The 20,925-nt window shown below is 37.6% G+C and overlaps 1 protein-coding gene across 3 annotated transcripts in view; it reads right to left on the bottom strand.

Moving 5' to 3' along the window:
- Positions 1–17,894, bottom strand: part of col21a1 (collagen, type XXI, alpha 1) — a 57,412-nt gene extending 39,518 nt beyond the window's left edge. Inside the window, exons 1-12 of one of the 3 annotated variants that reach the window (XM_053679484.1) lie at positions 17,518–17,882; positions 15,950–16,074; positions 15,323–15,450; positions 14,545–15,105; positions 10,174–10,339; positions 9,854–10,082; positions 7,368–7,541; positions 7,127–7,204; positions 6,152–6,235; positions 5,611–5,673; positions 2,533–2,586; positions 2,393–2,446 (exon numbers count right to left, since the gene is read on the bottom strand). In XM_053679484.1, coding sequence (XP_053535459.1) covers positions 2,393–2,446; positions 2,533–2,586; positions 5,611–5,673; positions 6,152–6,235; positions 7,127–7,204; positions 7,368–7,541; positions 9,854–10,082; positions 10,174–10,339; positions 14,545–15,105; positions 15,323–15,450; positions 15,950–15,975 — 1,617 coding nt within the window. In that variant the 5' untranslated portion in view covers positions 15,976–16,074; positions 17,518–17,882. Of the gene's footprint in view, positions 1–2,392; positions 2,447–2,532; positions 2,587–5,610; positions 5,674–6,151; positions 6,236–7,126; positions 7,205–7,367; positions 7,542–9,853; positions 10,083–10,173; positions 10,340–14,544; positions 15,106–15,322; positions 15,451–15,949; positions 16,075–17,517 lie in introns of all 3 variants that reach the window. The other 2 variants (XM_053679485.1, XM_017464586.3) reach the window with 2 other exon arrangements.
- Between the last annotated feature and the right edge of the window lie 3,031 nt (positions 17,895–20,925).

The raw sequence follows: 20,925 nt of genomic DNA, 5'->3' as shown, positions 1-20,925 counted from the left end.
ATGAAATAATGAAGAAACAGGCCATACCTGGTCATGAAACTGCTTATCAGTCAATTGTCCAATTACTTTTGATCTTTTAATTACATTTTAGCCTGTGAAAATGGAGGGACACTGAAATAAATGGCTGTAATTCCTAAACTGTTAATGCAATGTTTTTGTTAAACCCCTTGAATTAAAGTCTATACTTCAATCACATCTTGATAACTTCATTTTAAATCCATTGTGGTAGAGTACAGAGGCAAAAGTATGAAAACTGTCACTGTTCAAATACTTATGGACCTGACTGTACATCATGTCAGAGCCTTTTCTATTTTTAATCTGATGTAACAAAAGCAAAATTCAAGTGAAAAACATAATTTTAGGCAGGGAAAAACCTTACAATAATGTGGTTGTATAAGTGTGCACACCCCTTAATTAATACTTTGTTAAAGATTGTAATGCAGTACTCTTTTGGGTAGGAGCCTGCAGACTTGGCACATCATGATTCGGCAATTTTATTCCACTCTTACTTGCAAAAAATCTCCAGGTCTATCAAATTGTGAAGTGATCGTTGCACAGTTTCCTCAGGTTTTTAGATTTGGATCTGAGCTCTGACTTGGTGACTTGGCCATTCCAAAAAAATGTTTTGCATGTATATAATCTTTACAAGCCATTTCTTTGTTGACTTGGATTTGTGCTTTGGGTGCAGTTGTATAAATGCGGTTGGCAGGTTTTGTGCAGAATATATTGGTATTTGGAGCTATCCATGATTCCCTCTATCTTGACTAGAGCCCCAGTCACAGCTGAAGAGAAGCCCCATAGCATGATGTGGCCACCACCATGCTTCACTATGGGCGGCGTTAATGTTATTGTGATGTTTTTTATTCTGCTAAAATGTTTCTATTTGTTTTTCACTTGAATGTTGTTGAATGCTACATCACAAAACAAGATGATTAATATATATATATATATATATATATATATATATATATATATATATATATATATATATATATATATATATATATATATATATACTTGCAGTACATATAACCACTTTTGACTTTGTACTTAAAATATGAACAAAAAGTATGTATTCATATGCATAAACAAATTATAAGGTTATTCAGAATAAATATATAATTATTCAGACACCATGAATGTCAATCATTAGTACTTTCTTGTATAGTTGTTGACCATTACAACTCAATAGTAAGAATTAATGACCTTTTTGCAGCATTGTGGCTCTATTTTGGCCCATTACTCTTGGCAAATTGTCTTCAGTTCTCCAAGGTTACAAGGTTCCCTCTGATGGACTTGCAATTTCCAAATAAATTTTAAATGGAATTCAAGTCATGACATTGTCTAGGCCATGCAAAGCCTTCTTTGCCATCCATCGTCTTCCTAGATTAAGTTTTCTATTAATTGTTTTCTTCAATGACATGAAATGCCCCGGTACCATTTGCAGAGAAGCAGCCCCATATTTTGATGCTCCAATGTATTTCACTATGAGTATGGTGTTCTTTACACACGCCCCTCCTTTCTCCAAACATGATGAACTGAATTATTGCCAAAGAGCTCTATTTTTGATTTCCTGACCAGAGTATATATTTTTCCAAAAGGTTTCTCATTTCTTTTTTCTTTTTTTTTTCTTTTTTTTGCAGAGGAGTTTGATGTGGAGTGTAGGAATGGTGATGATGGCAGTGCAGTTCATTATTTTGTCTTTACAAATCCAACATACTGTTCTGCTTTATTTGCTTATGGTTCTCTGTATAACTGTTGTTCCTGCTGTTTTCAGGTCTTCCTGCAACTCTTTGAGTGACTACTGGTTTCTCTCTTACCTTTCTTATCATTAGTCTAAGAGCACACTGTGAAATCTTACATGGTGCTCCCTTTGGGATGATTAGTTATGGTTATGTGAATTTTCCAACTATCTAAGTGATTGTACTGACTGGGGTGTTTAAGGTCTTTGCTTTGGCTCTGTAGTGTTCCACTTGAGTGATGTTTTTACTAATGTTTTCCCTGAGACCTTTGGGAAGCTCCTTCATCTTCAGTATGATTGCTACATGTTGCATGAAAACTTCTCAACCAAAGGCAATGTCTTTTATAATGACGCCAGGTGCAATTTGCACAAGAACACTTTTTCCCCCCCACAGCATTTATGTCTAAAACTTAATTTATTTTTGTATAGTCATTACATATATTTTTTTACTATAGTATCTGAATACTGTGTTTTTTGTGCTTATGAAGACTTTGAATTTATAAATATGGGGGGGAAAAAGAAGTTAAGACTGTGTATAAATTTTGCAGTGTATACATCAACTGGACGTATTTTAAATAACAAAAACAAACGTGTTCAAATATTTATTTAACACTTGTATTGTATTAAAATTTTAAATTAATGGCTCCTTACAGGTTCCCCAGAACTTCCTTTATCCCCCTTGTATCCATCTGCTCCACGAAGCCCCTAATAGAAACAAATTGTGTGAGATCCAAATATTGTGTAGGTTAATCCAAAGAATTTGTTTACTTTATTGGGAGTTACTTCCTTACCGGCATGCCAGGAGGACCTTGAAGGCCAGCACCTCCTCTTGGCCCGGGTGCACCCTTAAATAAAGGAAGAGATCAATTTATCAGGTCATCAGTTTAGAACATCTAAAATATGTCAAAACATATCCAAATTTCCCTTCTAATGATACACTCACTACTATGTGTAAAACTGAATGCACTGCCATGTGGTCTTGTTAGAAAAGCATTGACAATAGAATAGTTTTAATACAGTACCATAACTCTGAAGCAGTGGAAATGCATTCTGTGAAATGAGAAGAATCCATGCCATATAGAAAAAGATAAAATATAATACACAGGTGGTACTGCTTTTCATTTGTGACGCATATGGCATGGAAACCTCTCCATAGGAGAACACTACTTGCCTTGCTGTGTAATGGCTGTTGAGTCTTTTGATGAAGGAATTTGGGAATAATAATTTTCATAACTTTCTGTTTGATAAAGATGGTGCTGTGGATGGCTGCGTTTGTGTTGCTTCTGCCTGTTTTGTTTGCTTTTGTGTGTTAATGCAGTGTTTGGTGCCTCAAATCCAATAACATGGAACAGGACACAGCTCATTACTCTCTGAGACTTAAACCTAATAAAGAAAATACCCAAATACAGACAACGTGTTACATGTGCATGTCACCTGTGAAAGAGAACACTCTGGAACACTGATGCATTCATTGAATACACTGTTACTCACTGTTACTAAATACACCATTACTCATCTGTCAGTCTGATCACTTTCTCCTTGACCTCATTCCAACATACAGACAGAATCTGAAAACCAACATGCCTGTTGTTACAACAGTGAAGAGAGTTCATTGGATCCAGTGAATCATTGAAAAGCTACATGGCTGTTTTGACTCCACAGATTGGACTGTCTTCAGTGAATCAACAGAGGAGGAGGCTGTCAACTGATCACCACTTGCTAATGAGTGGGATTTGTTGCAATCTAACCAGATTTACCTGGTAATCCCAGGAGAGCCTTCTCTGTTTCTTGAGCATGTAGCAGAATGTTTGTTGAGTGATTAATTTAACTCCCACCCCTAAAAGGACTTCTCTCTACAGAGTGAAGTTGGGGTAGGATTGAGTGTGAATGGAGCATATTAATGAATGGACCACAGCCACTATGACTAGAAGGCTGTTGGTGCCTGTTAGGGTAGCTAACCTAGGCTATGCTGGTGGACACTGGTGGTGAGGGAAGTGGGATGTGAGTTAACCCCCTTTTTTTAAGGATTAGGGGATGTGTTCCAATTATAGGGTCATCACACTTTTTAACCCACCGGGGAAAGTCGATGCCAAGGTTCTGGAGAGGAGATATCAGCTGATAGTTAAATCTACGATTAAAAATGCAAGTTCTGCTGAGGCTCTGTAAACTTGTACAGCTCTTTCAGGGGTCAGGAAGTATGCTAGTGCAGTTGAAATGTTTAATAGATTTGAAGAAAGATCTGTCATGTGCCAGCATTTGATGTTGCAGGAGTACAAGGTGTCTAAAGTGCCTCCCTCCTGTAACTGCAAGGCCAGTTCTTTTGTTTGTGCTAGACATTTTGTTAAGCCATTTAGGTTGGAGATTTAAAATGATTTATGAGAAGATCAGACTTTCAACTTTCATTTCTTATTTATATTTATATTTAGATGTGTTAATCAACTTGGAACATGGCACCTTTTGTTTGTACCCACCTATTTTGCAAGTGATCAAAAATATTTGAGCATGTGACTGATGGGGGTATCTTGTTGCCCAGGTGTGCCCTGTTAAACTCTTTAAACAATTAATAGCTCTGGATGTCTACTCTCTGTTTGACCCCTCGGTTTTGCCTGGGAAGGCTGCGTTTGGTGTTGAAATGGATAAACCAGCATGAAGACCAGAGAGCTGTCTATGTGAGAAAAGGAAGTCATCTTGAAGCCAAGAAAAGAGGGAAAATTGAACAGAGCCATTGTACAAGCATTGGGCATAGCCAATTTGGAATGTTCTGGGGGGGGAAAAGAGAAACTTCTGGTGTATTGACAACTAGACATCGAGCAGGCCATCCAAGGAAAACAGCAGTTGATGATATAAACATTGAGTGCTATGAAGAAAACCCCCAAAACTACAGTCAGTGAAATCAACAACCCCCACAGTGCATGGGTGAAGGTATCTTAATCCACTGTTTGAATAAGACTTTGAGAGCAGAAATAGAGATGCCATACCACAAGATGCAAACCACTCATCAGCAGTAACCGTTGGAAAGACAGTGGCCTTGTCATTCCAATACCTTTTGAGAGGGGAGTGTAGCTCATTCCTTTGTGCAATATGGTTTCTGTATGCAAGCACAGTGAGTTGTATCCACATCCTGGTGTTATGGCAAAATTTTAAGTTGAGAGTATGTCAAGGGTGTGTCTTGCCTCCACTCCTGTGTATGGTTTTCATGGACAGGGATATTAAGCAATGGCCAATGCTGGAGAGGTATCCAGAATGGTGGGATAGAAGTCCCATCCCTGTTATTTGATGTTCTCTTATCACCATCTGAAGTGGACCCCAAACATGCACTTGAACGATTCACTGTTGAATGTGTAGCAGCTGGGGTGAAAATTAGAGGCCATGGTTCTTCTTCCAGCTTTTCTTTTTGCTGATATGAACTAAGGGTTTGTTTATTTGTTCAGGATGGGAACTTTTCTTGCATATATTCATAAATGAAGCTTTAATAAAAATCTGACTTCACGTAAATTGAACCTGTTTGATTAATAAAATGAAAGAAAACCCAGCAATAAATACAGTTCACATGACTAAGGTTAGAAAATAGTTCTGTTTTCGATTAGACTTTTTTTTTATTTATTAATTTTTTTATAAGTGTTTTGTTACTGTGTATTTATTTATCTAAATTTTAATTAAAAGTAAAAAAAAATATGAATTGTAGAATTCAAGAGGCGGCTAGAAAAAGTGCTTAAATTACAAAACTACTACTTTCTCTGAACTATGAAGGAGAATTCTGCCTCCAAGACTTGCCATTGTTAAAGGTTCAAGAAAATAATTTAGTGTCCTGTGTAGCTCTGCATTTGCGCTGTTGATTTGAGGTTTGTATTAAACTGTGTAGTACTCACAGGCTTACCATCAGCACCAGCATGACCAGGTTTGCCAGGATCCCCAGCTATTCCTGGCTCTCCCTAAAGAGATTATAATATGCATTGATTAGAACATGCAGATGATAATATAGAACTTGTCTTATTGCAAAATATATATGATATTTGGCTAAGAACTAAGAGCCTATAGAAATGGGAAGGTAAATATCTGATAATTGGAAATTCCTATTTTAAGCAAATGTTGTTCAAATAGTTCAAGTTCATTGTTCAAATAGTAATACAATCACTGATCACATATAGCAGGTACTGTTTTGCCATTCTGATTAACCTTTATAGTGATCACCTGCAGCATACAGTATGCTTTCAAGTCAAGACATGATCTTATAAACTTCAAACATTCCTTATAGAGGTTTCATGTGAATTTTCTGCAATGGGGAGTTAAATTGAATTCCTGAATCCTTTGGGAGAACTACAATTAAATGTCAAGATACACCTTTTATTAGTCTATGCACATAATCTTAATTTACTCCAACAGAAGAGGAAAGTGGCTGAATGTATTAACCTTTTGGCCTGGAGTACCAGGTGCCCCAGGTGGACAGACACATGGCTCTGGGGTTGGATCAATATCAGCTGATCCACTGGCACACTGAAAGAACCCCAAAGAAACCTGCCATTAGTTCACATTTGTCGAACTGTGAGGGCTTCCTTTAGCTGCAAGCTCGTATAACACACAATGAAGCCAAGAGTGCATTCAAAAGTACACATAGCACAATGCAAAACAGCAGTGCCCTGAGAAGATAAAACATTAGACACTCTCAACTCTCTCTCACCTTAGACAACTCAACAATTTTACAACTGTGTGAGCACCCAGTTCTGAGGTAGTATGAGATGAACATGGAGCCATATATAGGACTTAATTATATCCATACATTTTAATGCGCTTAGAAAACAGTACAGGGAATCTTACCTCTGCAACCGAAATGAGCTTAGCAGTTACTTTTGAAAGCAAGCAAAGCGATTGGTCAAAATACATACCTCTCCATCCTACAAATGAAAAGAATATGATGTAATCAGACAACATGAAGCAAATCAGCCAAAAAACAAAAGTGGTGCAAACAAGGCACTTTTCAGGCTTTCTGCTGGAGGCCTCAGTTAACAGTGATGCACACACACACACACACACACACACACACAAAAAAGCGTATTCTAGATCAGGCAACCATGGTTAGTAAGTTTAAAGTGTGACACAGATGCAGGGAAAAGTAATATGATTGGAGGCATAAACATCTTCATTACATTGGCTACTAGAATGTCCAAGAAACCCATATATTAGGCAAGTATACAATTAATTTATGTTTTTTTGGGAGTTGGGGTCCAGGGGATGTATTATGAGATTATCAGAACCCAATTTCAAATACCAAGTCACTCATATAATTGGTATCAAAGTATGGTTTATACTGGAAAAATAAAATGACATTAATGGTTGGAATATATTAACTTGTGCCAAAATATGAACATCCAAGATTTTTGTACTCACGACTCCAGGTATTTCACAAGCAGTTTCCCTGTTATTCTGCTCTGGGTCACAGTAGATTCGTAGTTTCTGAATTTCAAACTGTTCAGGGATAAATTACAATGTTACCGTTTTAAAAGTTGCTTTGTATTCATGTAAATCAGTTATTTAACCATCATCTTGCTAGGTTCTTAAAATATCAACTGTCTTAAACTCATTTTACATACCATAACACTGATTATAATAGAGTAGCTGGTACACTTACAGGAACAGTTGTTTCTTTTCTGACATATTTCCCAACTTGTGTCTTTCCATTGATAAAAATGCCAGCAGGGGGTTCCAGGGGCAAGTTTTCAATTTCCAAGTCATCAACATAAAGCGTTACATCTTCCTCTGTTACCAGAAGACGCAGCTGATGCCATTTTTCATCAAAAAGCTTCTGTACTCAGACAGAATGACAAGCGAATAAGGAAAAGTAATAGCGTTGTATAGAAGTAGTTATAAGGATTTAAGTGTGATTGTGATGTGTGGTTGGCAGATTCTAAGATTCACATTGAGGTTGAAAGAATACCACTTCAGTGCATCTTCCTACAATGTCTAACAAAATTGGAAAGTACTTGTAGCAGGACATGGGCCACTGCTCCATACAGAACATTGTAAGCTCCTTTTATATTCTTGGGGTTGTGCTTATGCGTCCTCTTTCATGCAAAGTTTAACTGTGCTTTTAAGTTACTGCTTGAGTTATTGCTTTTCCTGTTATAAGCTCTTTGGTTTCCCCCAAAGGGGTTGTGCATGTGAGCAAGAAGAGAGTTTCTGGACAGTGAAATTTTTGTTGAAAGATTGTAGAAATTTTTCAAGGAATACATTGTGCTTGAAATTTATTTTAAAGATTTTTTTTTTTTTTAGTTTACCCCCCCCCCCCCCCTCTTGTTTTTAACAGACAATTCTGTTATTTGAAACATTTGAAAATTCAGGTTTTTATTGTGTATTTACAGTTTATATTTCAGTCATGTGAAAAAAAAGTTATACACCCCATGCAAATATTTTATTTATTTATCTATTTATTTATTACATATTTGGACAAGCAACCATTTGATGCTCTTTGAAACGATGCCTATTAAAGTTGATGCACTCTATCAAATGTCATAAAATTTATATTTTGTAATAATTTTCACAATTTAAATGAACAAAAAACAGCTCAGTGACAGGGAAAAGTAAGTACACCCCTACATTTCACACCTTAAAACCCATAAAATTTGAATCAGGTGTTCACTATTGGGTGCCAGTGATCAGAACTTGCAGGTGGAACCAGTCTTATTTATACCCCTCTCATATCTAGTGTCTGGTGTTCCCTTTGCTATTCAGGTGTGTGGTGTTGTCATGCCAAGATCTAAAGAGTTCTGTAAGGCCTGCAGAAAAATGTTGTGGATGCCTATGAGTCTGGCAGAGTATTTAAAAAGATCTCCAAATTATTTGAAATTCCACTGTAAGGAAAATAATCTACAAATGGCACAGATTTCAAATAACTGCCGATTTGTCCAGGACTGGCCGTCCCAGCAAATTCAGCCCAAGAACAGACTGTCTGATGCAAAACAAAGTCTCCAAGAACCCCAAAATTTCATCACAGGAATTTTACATCACATGTTTCTACAATTAGATAGAGATTGCACAAATTTGACCAGCATGGGAGGCATGCCAGGAAAAAGCCTTTGCAAGACTACAGTTTGCAAATGAGGAAATGGGCAAAGACCAGGCCTTTTGGAATAATGTGCTCTGGACAGACGATTCAAAGATAGACTTGTTTGGCCACAGTAACAGTAGACATGTTAGGGGTGACCAAAGACAGCTTTTCAGGAGAAGCACTTCATACCAACTGTGAAGCACAGTGGTGGAAATGTTATGGTTTGGGGTTGCTTTACTGATTCAGGGACTGGACAGCTTGCATTCTTTGATTCAACTATGAATTCTGCATCACATCAAAGAGTTCTTGAAGATAATGTGAGGCTATCCGCCTGAAAGTTGAAGTTGAAAGCATGGGGCAAAAAGAAGAAATGGAGGATTCTGGAATGGCCTAGTCAAAGCCGGTATTTGAAACGGGCAGTATATGCACGAAAACCATCAAACCTCTTGCAACTGAAAGAATATTGCATTGAAGAGTGGTCAAAAATTCCAGCAAGCCTGGTGGACATTTATTCAAAACTTCTACAAGACGTTATTTCTGCTAAAATACTAGCTTCTGAGACCAAGGGTGTATTTACTTTTTCCACAGAATATCACATCTATTGATATTTATGTTGAATAAATGATTGAAAAAGCTAATTTTCCTTGTGGTTTTGTTCAAGTATATAAACTTCATTAAAAGGCACTGTTTCAGATATAATCAAATGTTTGCATGTCCAAATGTGTCAAAAAGCCAACAATTTCCATGAGGTGTACTTATTTTTTCACATGACTCGTGTGTGTGTGTGTGTGTGTGTGTGTATTGTCTCTTTTATTAAAGGTATCGATTATTCTGAATTTCATAAAAACAGAGCATAAATGCCTAGTCGTAATGCTAGTTAGATTTGTAGCCCTCAGTATGTCACATTATTTTACCATGTGTTTATAACAATCATTAAATGAGAGTCTAACGAGTGAACCGCTGACATGAATTGGAAAAGTGCTAGAGTAGGACAAATGTTTCAGTATTTCAATATTATAATATAATTTCAATATTTATTTGGGAATTTTCTAGGACTGCTAGATATTTACTTTTGCTGGTGATTTGGTGAAGACCACTGTCTGTATTCCGCTTTGGGCCATGCTTGTAGTAGTGAATGTGACTGTCCTCTTCAAACCATTTAAAGTAACTGCCATTTGAGGCTGTCCATCCGTAGTCTGTATTCTCCAGAGATCCCAGTCCTCTGTGAGGACAGAACCCTTGTATTTAAGTGTGGCCACAAACACATAAGAAGGTGGAAGCCCATCAGGAAACAAAGTCCTATGAAGATTAAAATCTTGTGACTCTTTGAAGCAAAACAAACCAATGTAAATTCACCAGAACAACAAACAGCATTCTCTCTAGATTGTACCTGGTATTCTCCGTTAAGTCATCTCTGGGTGTCACTTGGTAGGCTTTCATTCCATAAAAGGATCCTTGTGTCTTTTTCGCTTTTTTGGCCAATTTCAGGTGAAACAGAATATCAAATCCCTTCTCATCCCGAGAGTCAATTGGTATTTTGATTGGACATACAGTCTCTAAGGTATATTAGAAAGGGAAACAGAAATGATTATTGCATGGTGTCTGGTCACAGTTGTTTTTCATATCTCCTGAATATTCAGATTCTATTTTCTGTAGTGAAAATAGGAAAATGCAAAATATTCAATCCAGAAAAAATGCAAAATATTCAAAGAATTCTTGTATTCATTTCATTTGGCTTTGCGCTGAAGTAAAGAATCAGTAAAGTAAATCAGTAAGAATCAGACCTTTTGGCATAGAACCCTGGACATCTTGCAAATATGCAAGCTGTCCAAGGTACATCCCAGCTAGTGCAAAAAAACAGATGAGAAATGACCATTATCTTTGACTCAGTCCAGAAAAGCTTCATGAGCCCTGAGCTTCATGAGTCACACTTTTGAACGTATTACACGTTAATAAATAAATGTTATATTTATTAAAATAACATTGACCTTGTATTACTTATTGGAACAACTGCATTGAAAAATTTGTAACTTCCACAATTTTCAATAATTGCAAAACTTTTGAATTTAAACATCTTCCCACAATTCTGAACCATAGTCAGCCATGAATCTTTTACCAGATGTAATGAATGTGCAGACTTGACCGATGCAATTGCATGATAGTGTATATTAAATACGTACAGTGATCAAAACCAGATTGCAAGGCAGAATCACAAACCAGAAACAGACAAGCAGAACAAATACAAACAGGAAAGTATGACCCGAATTCCGAAAAATTTGGGACAGTATGGAAAAGATTTGTAAATGTACTTTGACTTGTATTTAAACACAAAAACGTATAATTACAAGGTTGTTGATGTTTTACCTAATCAACTGCATAGTTTTTTTGTTTGTTTGTTTTTTGTTTTTTAAAAGATAAACGTTTATTTTGAAATTTATGCATGCAACATGCTCCATAAAAGTTGGGACAGGGCAATTTAGGACTAATAGCGGTGTGACAAGTTGAAATAAGGTGATGTGAAACAGGTGTGGCAATTGTCTAATCATAGTAGGCAGAAAACCACTTCTGAATGTGCGTGATCTTCGATCCCTCAGATGTCACTGTCTTAAAAACAGTCATGAGTCTGTAATGGATATCCTGACATGTGCTCAGAAATACTTTGGTAGACCTTTGTCATCAACACCATTCGCCGCTGCATCCACAGAGGCAAGTTAAAGCTTTACTATGCAAAGCAGAAGAAATACATTAACACTGCCCAGAAGTACCACCGACTTCTCTGGGCTCACTCTCATCTGCGATGGACAGTAACACAGTGGAATCGTGTGTTGTGGTCCGACGAGTCAAAATTTCAAATGGTTTTTGGACAAAACGGCCATCATGTTCCCCGGGCCAAAACGGAAAAGGACCGTCCAAACTGTTCTAAACGTCAGTTCCAAAAGCCAGCGTGGGTAACTTTGACATCTGTGAGGGCATCATTAATGCAGAAAGAGATGTACACATTTTGGAGCAACACATGCTGCCATCCAGAGCAGGACAAAACCAAACCACATTCTGCTCGGATTACAAGCACATGGTTGCGTAAGCAGAGAGTGCGGGTGCTAGCATGGCCTGCCTGCAGTCCTGACCTGTCTCTGATTGAGAATGGGTGGCACATAATAAGGGAATGAAGGCCCTGTACAGTTGTGCAGCTGAAGAAATGCATAATGGATGAATGGGGGAAAATTCCGCCTGCTAAACTTAACCAACTGCAGTCTTCAGTGCCCAAATGCTTAAGTGTTATTAAAAGAAAAGGTGATGTTGCACAGAGGTACACAGTCGACTGTCCCAACTTTTTTGGAGTGTGTTGCAGTAATCAGATTTGAAATGAGTGCATGTTTTCAATAATAAATTAAATTCACAAAGTAAAACCTCAAATAATGTGTTTTCAATATAGTACAGAGTGAATTGAATGTTCAAATGACTGTTTTGTTTTTTTGTTTTTTAAAAAAACATGTTCCATACTGTCCCAGCGTTTTCGGATTTGGGGTTGTAGAAACGAGTGAGACAGTCTCAAATGATTTTGTTCTGTTTGAACACTTGTTCTTGAAGCAGAGGTTACTAAACAGTGCATGCTCTCTGTATCATCATGTTGAAATATGCTCCTGGTGAAAGCTTTAATCAGTAGTACTGCTCCAAAGTTGTTTGGAATGCAACAAGACCATACCCCAAATGGCAGCCTGTAGTGCACCTTGTAATCCAGCATGTATTTTCCTGTCTGCTTTGATTTGTTACATAAAGTGTATAGTGTAAAGGCAGATACTGGATATGGGTCACTTTTAAAAGATGTAAGCGAGTTATCAAATAAATCTGATATAGTCAGCAAATCGGAATTTGGCATCAAGACCTGCAGTGTAAATGCAGCCATATTTGAAGTGTCCTGATACTGTTTATGAATGCCACATGCATAACTCCAGTTTTGACCCTTCATTTCCTTTTGATACATTGATTGCAAAACGTTTGAACATCAATAATAAAACCAAAACAAAGTCAAAACCGGAAATGTTGAGCGCACAGTTTATGGGTCCTCGTCATCTTGTCTTCGCCTTTTCTCCTTTGAGGAATTCCCAAGGCCATCTTTATTGCTTTCCATTACTCTATTAGCTCAAGTGAGGTTTGTTAGTTGACAAGGACACAAGTCATTGTGATGATGCAATGCCAGAAGATGCCCTTAAATTATTACAGTCTGACTTTTTTTATTTATTTTATTACAGTCTGACAAATTTTCATTTGATTAAAATTTTTGAAGGACTTTATCATTTAAAACATTACATTTGATTTGCTACTTTCAACTGTACTTTATGTAGCGAACTACATGACTATTAATGCAACTTTGTTTACTTTGCTATCTAGTTAGTTTGCTTAGATCGGTGTAGCAAATGGTTTTTATCCATCTTATGTTAGCATTTTTTTAAAATATCAGACGAAGACACAAAAAAAGCTTTGTTGCTGTTCTGTTCACTGTTTGAAATAAATTTAGTGTGTAAACTATTAAGGAAATCATGTCGCAAGTGTGTTCCTATTTCAAAATCTGATCCTTCTTGTCTTCTCATTGTTGCAAGTGGTCACTTTGTGGCATTTAAGAAGTATTGAAACAGGGAAGTGGTTTATATAGGTGAGATTTGATTGGTTGCAGGTACATGTGATTTGTCTGTATGGGAAGTCTGGAGATCTTGATTCATTTGGTCGGTTGAATATGAGTCTTGTGTGTGTACGTTTGTGACTAGACTATTGGCCAGGAACTGTGGGGAAGCAGTCTCTTTGCTCTTCTGTTTCAGTGGAGGCAGGCAGGGTTGTCGGCCTGCACCTAACCTCATTCACAGAAGAGCTGGTGCTTCACCTGTAATAATTGTTCCAACATTATGAATTACTGGAGTGTGAGGAGCACTTTGCAAAGTCAAACTTGCATGGTTTACAAATTTCAGCTGTAGTGCTAGAGGGAATTTCTGTTTGAAAGCATGTCAAACACTGTCCTCATAACAAAAAACATTGCCCCCACAAATGTATGCTAATATCATGCCGCTGGAATGCAAGCCTTGAACTCATAAACAATTACCCTTTAAGGTTCTATGTAGAATCTGACAAAAGAGTTTTAGCAAGGTAGTCTTCAGAAAAGCAGACCTGTTAACCTCTTTTCTCGAGTGAAACCACTAAAAACTGTAGTATTAGAATCAGATAATGTATACAGGATGATTATATAGAAATGGAAAATGCCCAGAATGCCAGCTATGTAAGGAACATGCTTCCCCAGAATGGATTAAAATTTTTTCACTACCAGACAAGTGGGCATAGAAAAACCAAATGTTCTGCAATGTTTTAATCTATCTTGATGAGTAATAGGCATTACATTAAGCATGTCTCTCTTGGGGGGTAATATAAACCTGTCACTACAGACAGATAGCTTTCAATCTCTCCCATGAGATTAAGACTAAACAGTGAAATGAATATTTAATTGGATTGCAAGCTGTTACTAAGTATTGGTACTGGGGCAGATACTGACCAGCATGCAGGATAACATTAGATTGGATCTGACCTATTTTGTGCTTTGAACATATGTTGACTAATATGACACAGATCATGCACATAAACAGCACAATTTACAAATTGCCAACATGCTTGTAATGTTTCACATCATATCAAGAGATACTCCCAGAGGTGACTGTTACTATGTCAGTATCAGATATCAAATTGGCATGATCTTAATGTTTAAGTTAAAAATGTTTACCTTCACACAGTTTCTGCCGAATAACTTCACGAATCTTGGAGATGGCTTTATAGTCTTCAACATAGAAAACATAGGTTGAGGACGGCTTGTTGGCAATTGTTTTCAGCTCTGCTTCCTCTGTCTCTGACCCAACACCAATTGCAAACAGTATTATCCCTTTTTTCCTTGCGGCCTCTGCAGCTTCCATCACTGCATCTTGCGACTTCCCGTCTGTTAGAACCACAGCAATTTTTGAAACCCCATTCGGACCACGCTCTGATAGTGCAAACAGCTTCTCGTTGGCAAACTTGATAGCCTTTCCAGTGTTGGTGTTGCCCCCCATGTATTCTATGGACTCCATGGCTCTGATTAGGTCTTTGGTTGAGTAATGTTTTCCCAGTGGTATGTGTAAAACAGGTTCATCACTGTATTGGACCACACCGATTTGGGTGAACTTCTGGCCAATGTTAAAGCTTGTTGTGATGTTCACCAACCACCGTTTAACGATCTCAAAATTAGTGTCATCCACACTCCATGAGCCATCAAGTATGAATACTAAGTCACTTGGAGCTGTTCTGCAACCTGCAAGGCAAAGGAAGCAGGCTTACTAAAAGTATTTCGTTGGAAGATCCTTAAATATATATGCACAGTTAACTAACACTACATTAAAGCAAACTCAAAGATGTTCTTTATTAACTTGAGGCCTAATAAAAGAGTTGCATTGAACATGATCAGTAGGTGATGTTATCTGAGACAAAGTCTCCATGCAATGGTAATGGGAATGAGAGAAGCATCTTACTTCTCATGTCCTCATCTTGGGCTGTGCAAAATAAGTGAAGAAACATGAAGTACAGACACCAAAAGACAAAATGCATGGATCTCATTTTGCAACCAATGATCCTGAAGCACCAAGCCTCAGTTTTGCACCTAAAGAGAAACGAAGATATACATGTCTTAGATAACCTCAATTTTGCGGAATCTAAAGTGGTTATAATGTACACAATACGTACAGCATTATAAAAATAATAAAAACTGCTGCTTTTTATCAACTACATGGTTTGGCTATGCAGGATTACATTTTGAGAGGCTTTATATAACTATGGTTCCTGTGGGAAACCACATTTTATTATGGTTTCCAGAGGGAGAAAGATTTGCAGACGCTATGAAAATACAGTAATAAACAAGAAACATTATATTTCAGAAAGTGATTTGGCCTTTTGACCACTCGATCTGCGGTTGGACAAAAACGAGCTCTTTTAATTATTAATAGTTAAAACTCTAGCATTTTCAGTTTCGTAGTATGTAAGGCTGATGTATTATATCAGTGGGTTGTTCTAGGCTTTGACCTCAAGACACAAGTATGGCCTCTTGCTCCAATGCTTTCCCAAATCCCAGTGTGGGTAGGTGGGGGTAATCTGGAACTCACCACCATTTGTATGAGCCAGTCGCCATATCCCCTCCTACTTGCTTTTTCTCAGAACTGGATATTTCTACTTCTCTGCCAATCGCACACGGAATCCATTTACAGTGTCAGACAGTGAAATTCCAGTTCTGGAGAATGACCAAACACATATATTCATGACAAAGTGAAGACAACTATGTTCCAAAAAAAGAGAGAGTTCGGTTTATTATTATAATACTTTGCTGTGTGCACAACACTAAAAATATTTTGCAGCTAGTATAGATGTTGCACTTAACTAGCTGTACATGTGTGTCTGCCAGCCAGTGCCTTGTAGTTAGATGGCATTTTAATTCATAACCTCTGTTTGGGGACTCTTGTATGAACTCTGAAGGTTCACTACTACTAAATTATTATTGAAATTGATGTAAAAGTGTCTTCGGTATGTATTATCCACAACATGGCATGGAAATCTCTGTGGAATTTGGTAGTGAGCTATATTTAGCTTGCTTGCTGATTCATTTAGAACTAGTGGGAGACGAGAAACCCTTGTTCAGCAGCTAATTCCTCCATGTCGTCCAGATGAGATATTGCTGTGTGTTCAATGCTCAGCAGCTTGAAAGGAATACCATGATGTTTGTTTGTTTGTTTGTTTTTTAAACATTGTTTGGTTAATATCTGAAATATCCTTTCTGCTCTATACAGGAAATTGTGTAATGAATATTTTTGTTCCATGTCAACACTATCAACTGCTGTTAACCATTTTCAGCAGACTTTTCAACACAGGAAATAAGTGTTCCTTAAGCAACAAGGAAGAGTCAAACCATTTTATCTGGGATCCCACTGATGTGACTACAAGTAATTAAAACCACAAACGTTAATGGAGACCGAGCCATACTATCTACCCAGGGGGTTTTAGCTATATACCCCACACCATATCAAGCCCCAGTGTTCTTTCCATGTTGGGGATCCCCTTATGATTCCTGCAGATAATCCACATCTGCATTTGTTGTTCCTTTCCTAAATTTATAAAAACGAACTGAATAAAACAGCTTGTATAAGTAATACAAATCAGGTCTCTTCAGATTAAAGAGAAATATATTTTAATCAGTGTTGTGCAGTGCCTGACAAAAACAGTTAATTCCATTCATTCTTCATCTGTATGTAACATTACCACAAGCAAGGAATTGATGATTACTCCTAATTTCTTAAGTACGTTGCCACTGCGGAGATTGTCACGCAATTTCATATGCATTCCTATGCATGTAAACTGTACTCATGAGACCCATTGTTAAACATAGAACACAACCATGAAATGAAAAACAGATCTAGGAAGAAAATTGATTCAACAAACTGCAAAAAAAAAAAGAAGCCTTTGTTACTTATTAGCCCAACAATTGCCGCAGCCACAGAAAAATATAAGATATAAAACAGCATCTCAGTCCGGTTGGCTTTCTCAGTTACACTTAACTGAAAATTTATTTAAACTTTTAAAACAAAAGTTTAAATAATACAAATCCAAACAACTTCCAACCCAATCAGCCATGCAATTATAACTAATGTTATCCCGGTAGTAATAAAGACAGAAGGTTTACCAATAGTCAATATGTGCAGAGCTGGATTTCTGCTGCATGAAGTCCCTCTTACATCCTCATAGGTGTGCCATGGCCATGGTTTTGCAGAGTACTAGACTGCAGAAGCTTTGGAAAGCTGTAGAGTCACAGATGTTGCTCCAGTGAATGTGCCTGCCCTCTCCATCCACTTTCCAACACACTCACTCTCTCTCTCTCTCTCTTTCTCTCTCTCTATCTGTCTCTCTTGCTCTCCATCTCTCTCTCTCTCTCTCTCTCTCTCTCTCTCTCTCTCTCTCTCTCTCTCTCTCTCTCTCTCTCTCTCTCTCTCTCTCTCTCTCTCTGCCTCTAGTTCTTTGTGGTCTCTCTCTCTCTGTCTGTTTCTCTCTGTCACTGTCTGTCTTTTTCTTTCTCTCTGTCACGGTGTCTTTCTCTACCTCTGTCTTTCTTATGCTCTCTGTCTCTCTCACTTTGGAGAGCAGTCACTGTCTATTATCAAGAGGCAGTTAGAGAATCAGACCATGTTAAAGCAAGAGATAAATACAAGCAACATATTTCCAGTCTGCGGGGATTTGGAACCACAGAGAGATCAGTCTAAGCGTTTTTTTCGAATGAAGCATAAAATTAGAAAAGTGTTCTGCGTTTAGAAACTAACTCCAATGTGTAAACAGTTGTCTCTCTTTTTTACTTTTCCTCTGAGTTTACTTAATTTTTCATAAAAGTACTTCTTATTTCGCTAATAGGAGTTATCTGATTTGATGCCTGTGGTGCATTTCATGTATAGAATTTACAATGAGTTCTTTTCACTAATAATCTTGCATTAAATTTTGATATAGTCCCTGAACATTTTAAGAGCCTTTACGAGGACGCAGCCAATTATGCCAAAAAGATTCTGAAGAATATGTTTCAAAGTCACTGTAGTATTCTATGTTAATAATACTACTTGAAAGTATGGAGCAGTACAAGTTCCTGCATGTGGATTCTTGTACTCAGGAAAAATATTTAAAACCCTTCTGGGAGTTTGATTCAGTATTACAAAATATTCTTCGCTTTCTCTTGCATATCAAAGCTTAAACCCACATGTTGAGATACTGGAGCTGAGAAAATGTGCAGGTCATCATGCAGAACCTGAGCAGAGAGTTTTCAATATTCTGGGAAGTGATCATGAGCCAAAGTTTTCTTGGCAAAATTATACTACACACTTCCTCACAAGAGAATCTTTGTGACCGCTTAACACTTAATCACTAATAACATGAGGTAAAGAAGTTTAATACGAGAGATACTAAAACCAAAATATTTACAGTCCCCACTGAAACTATTGGAACTGCAAGGTCAATTCAACTTTTTTGCTGTAGACTGAAGACATTTGGTTTTGAGATCAAAAGTTGAATATGAGAAGAGAATTTAGAATTTCAGCCTTCATTTCCTGATGTGTAGTGTATGTAGTATGTATGTAGCGTTAAACACCGTAGAACATGGCACATTTGGTATCAGATCACCCAATTTGGAGGCGAGCAAAATATTGGAACGTGATTGAGTGGTGTTTGTTTGTTTGTTTAAACAATAAATAGCTTTGAACATCTACTCTTGGTTTTTGTCCTTCTGCTTCACCTGTGAAGAATGCATTTGTTGTTAAAAAGGATAAGAAACATGAAGAACAGAGAGCTGCCTATGGGGGGGGTTGCAAGCCATTTGAGGGAAAAGAGGGAAAATCAATCGGAAGCATTGCATAAGCATTAGGCATAGCCAGTACAGCAATTTGGAATGTCTTGAAAAAGAAGGAAACCACTGGTGTGCTGAGTAACAGACATTGAATGTGTCAGCCAAGTAAAAACAGCAGCAGCTGATGACAAACATTGTGAGAGCTGTGAAGATAAAAAACACAAACAACAGTTGGTGACTTAAGCAACCTCCACACGGCAGGGGTGAAGGTATCGCAATCAGCCATTAGAAGAAGACTTCAAGAGCAGAAATATAGAGACCATACCACAAGATGCAAACCACTCATCAGCAGTAAGAATGTGAAAGAATTCTTACTGTGGAGAAAAATGATCTGCTCATGATACAAAACATACTAGCTCATCTGTGAAACATGATGGCGGTAGTGGCATGGCTTGGGCTAGCATGGCTGCTTCTGGAAAAGGCGCACTAATCTTTATTGATGATGCAACTCATGATGGTAGAAGCAGAATGAATTCAGAATTTTACAGGAATAGTTTGTCTGCCAGTTTACAGAGAATTGGGGGGGGTGGGTGGAGGAAGTTTTTAGACTGGCTAGGCCAGGCCTTAACCCAATTGAGCTGCATTTCACCTCCTGAAGAGGAGACTGAAGGGAGAAACCCCCATTCCCCGAAACAAACAACAACTGAAAGAGGCCGTGGTAAAAGCCTGGAAAAGCATCACATGAGTGTCAGGCTAAAAGAAGTTATTGCAAGCAAGGGATATGCAACCAAATATTAAATGTTATTTACTTTAATTTACTTCTGGACTTATCTGTTCCTATACTTCTGCTCACCTAAAAATTGGGTGGTCTGATATAAAAAGGTTTTATGTTTAACACATCTAGATGTAAATACCAGGAAATAAAAGCTGAAATTCTTAACTTGTCTCATATCCATCTTCTGATCTCAAACCCAAATGTCTTTGGGGTATAGCGCAAACAAATGAATTGGCCTTGCCATTTCAATAGTTTATGAGGGGACTGTAATTACTTTGGAGCATATGATGTCAACACAGCTATTCGGATGACATTCCCTGGTTAGCTGATTTAAGATTTTAAAATGAAGCTGTATATTATATATTCATTAATATTGCTCGTACAGTTATGAACCATGTGCTAGCTTATATAATTCTGTGCACATTGTTTGTCACACTACTTGATTGAGTAGACATGTGGTAGCAATTATCAGTTTGCAGATGCTCCTTCTTTACCCACAGAGCCAGTGTCTATATCTTCTCAAATTCTACTGAATTATTCCTCACATCCTCTGGAACTTCCTATAGAGCATGCATACTGTATTTGCTGTCCTAAAAAAAACTATCCAAAAAGTGAAAGAACTTCTTTAATTAATCTGCTTGACCCAAAAAACGGTCTCTGATTTTTGGATAGCTGTGTAGCTTTTACACAGGCTCTACCTGCTGATCCCACCAGAGCAGCTGCCACCTTGATGAATGTTTAATCAGTGGTTCAGGGATCTAAGATTGATGCATTCAAAAGCAATGACTTGAAAACCAGAGAATCTTTTGTGGGTCTCGCTGGATTTCTGATCATTGACCTGTACAGCTGGGCTTTAAGACTGCATATTCCATTTGGCTTGAAAGTTGACTGCTAAGTCATGACTGTAAGGTGAAGGTTACGCTTGTTTCCTGAATCGGGGGAAAAAATAGCAGTGGGGTGTGACAGAAAAATGATGAATTTTTAGTGGTTGTGTA

Source organism: Ictalurus punctatus, chromosome 3 (assembly GCF_001660625.3).
Source record: "Ictalurus punctatus breed USDA103 chromosome 3, Coco_2.0, whole genome shotgun sequence".
Classification (NCBI taxonomy): Eukaryota; Metazoa; Chordata; class Actinopteri; order Siluriformes; family Ictaluridae; genus Ictalurus; species Ictalurus punctatus.
Note: the sequence above shows the minus strand (reverse complement) of the source record. Positions and strands in the feature narration are given on the sequence as shown.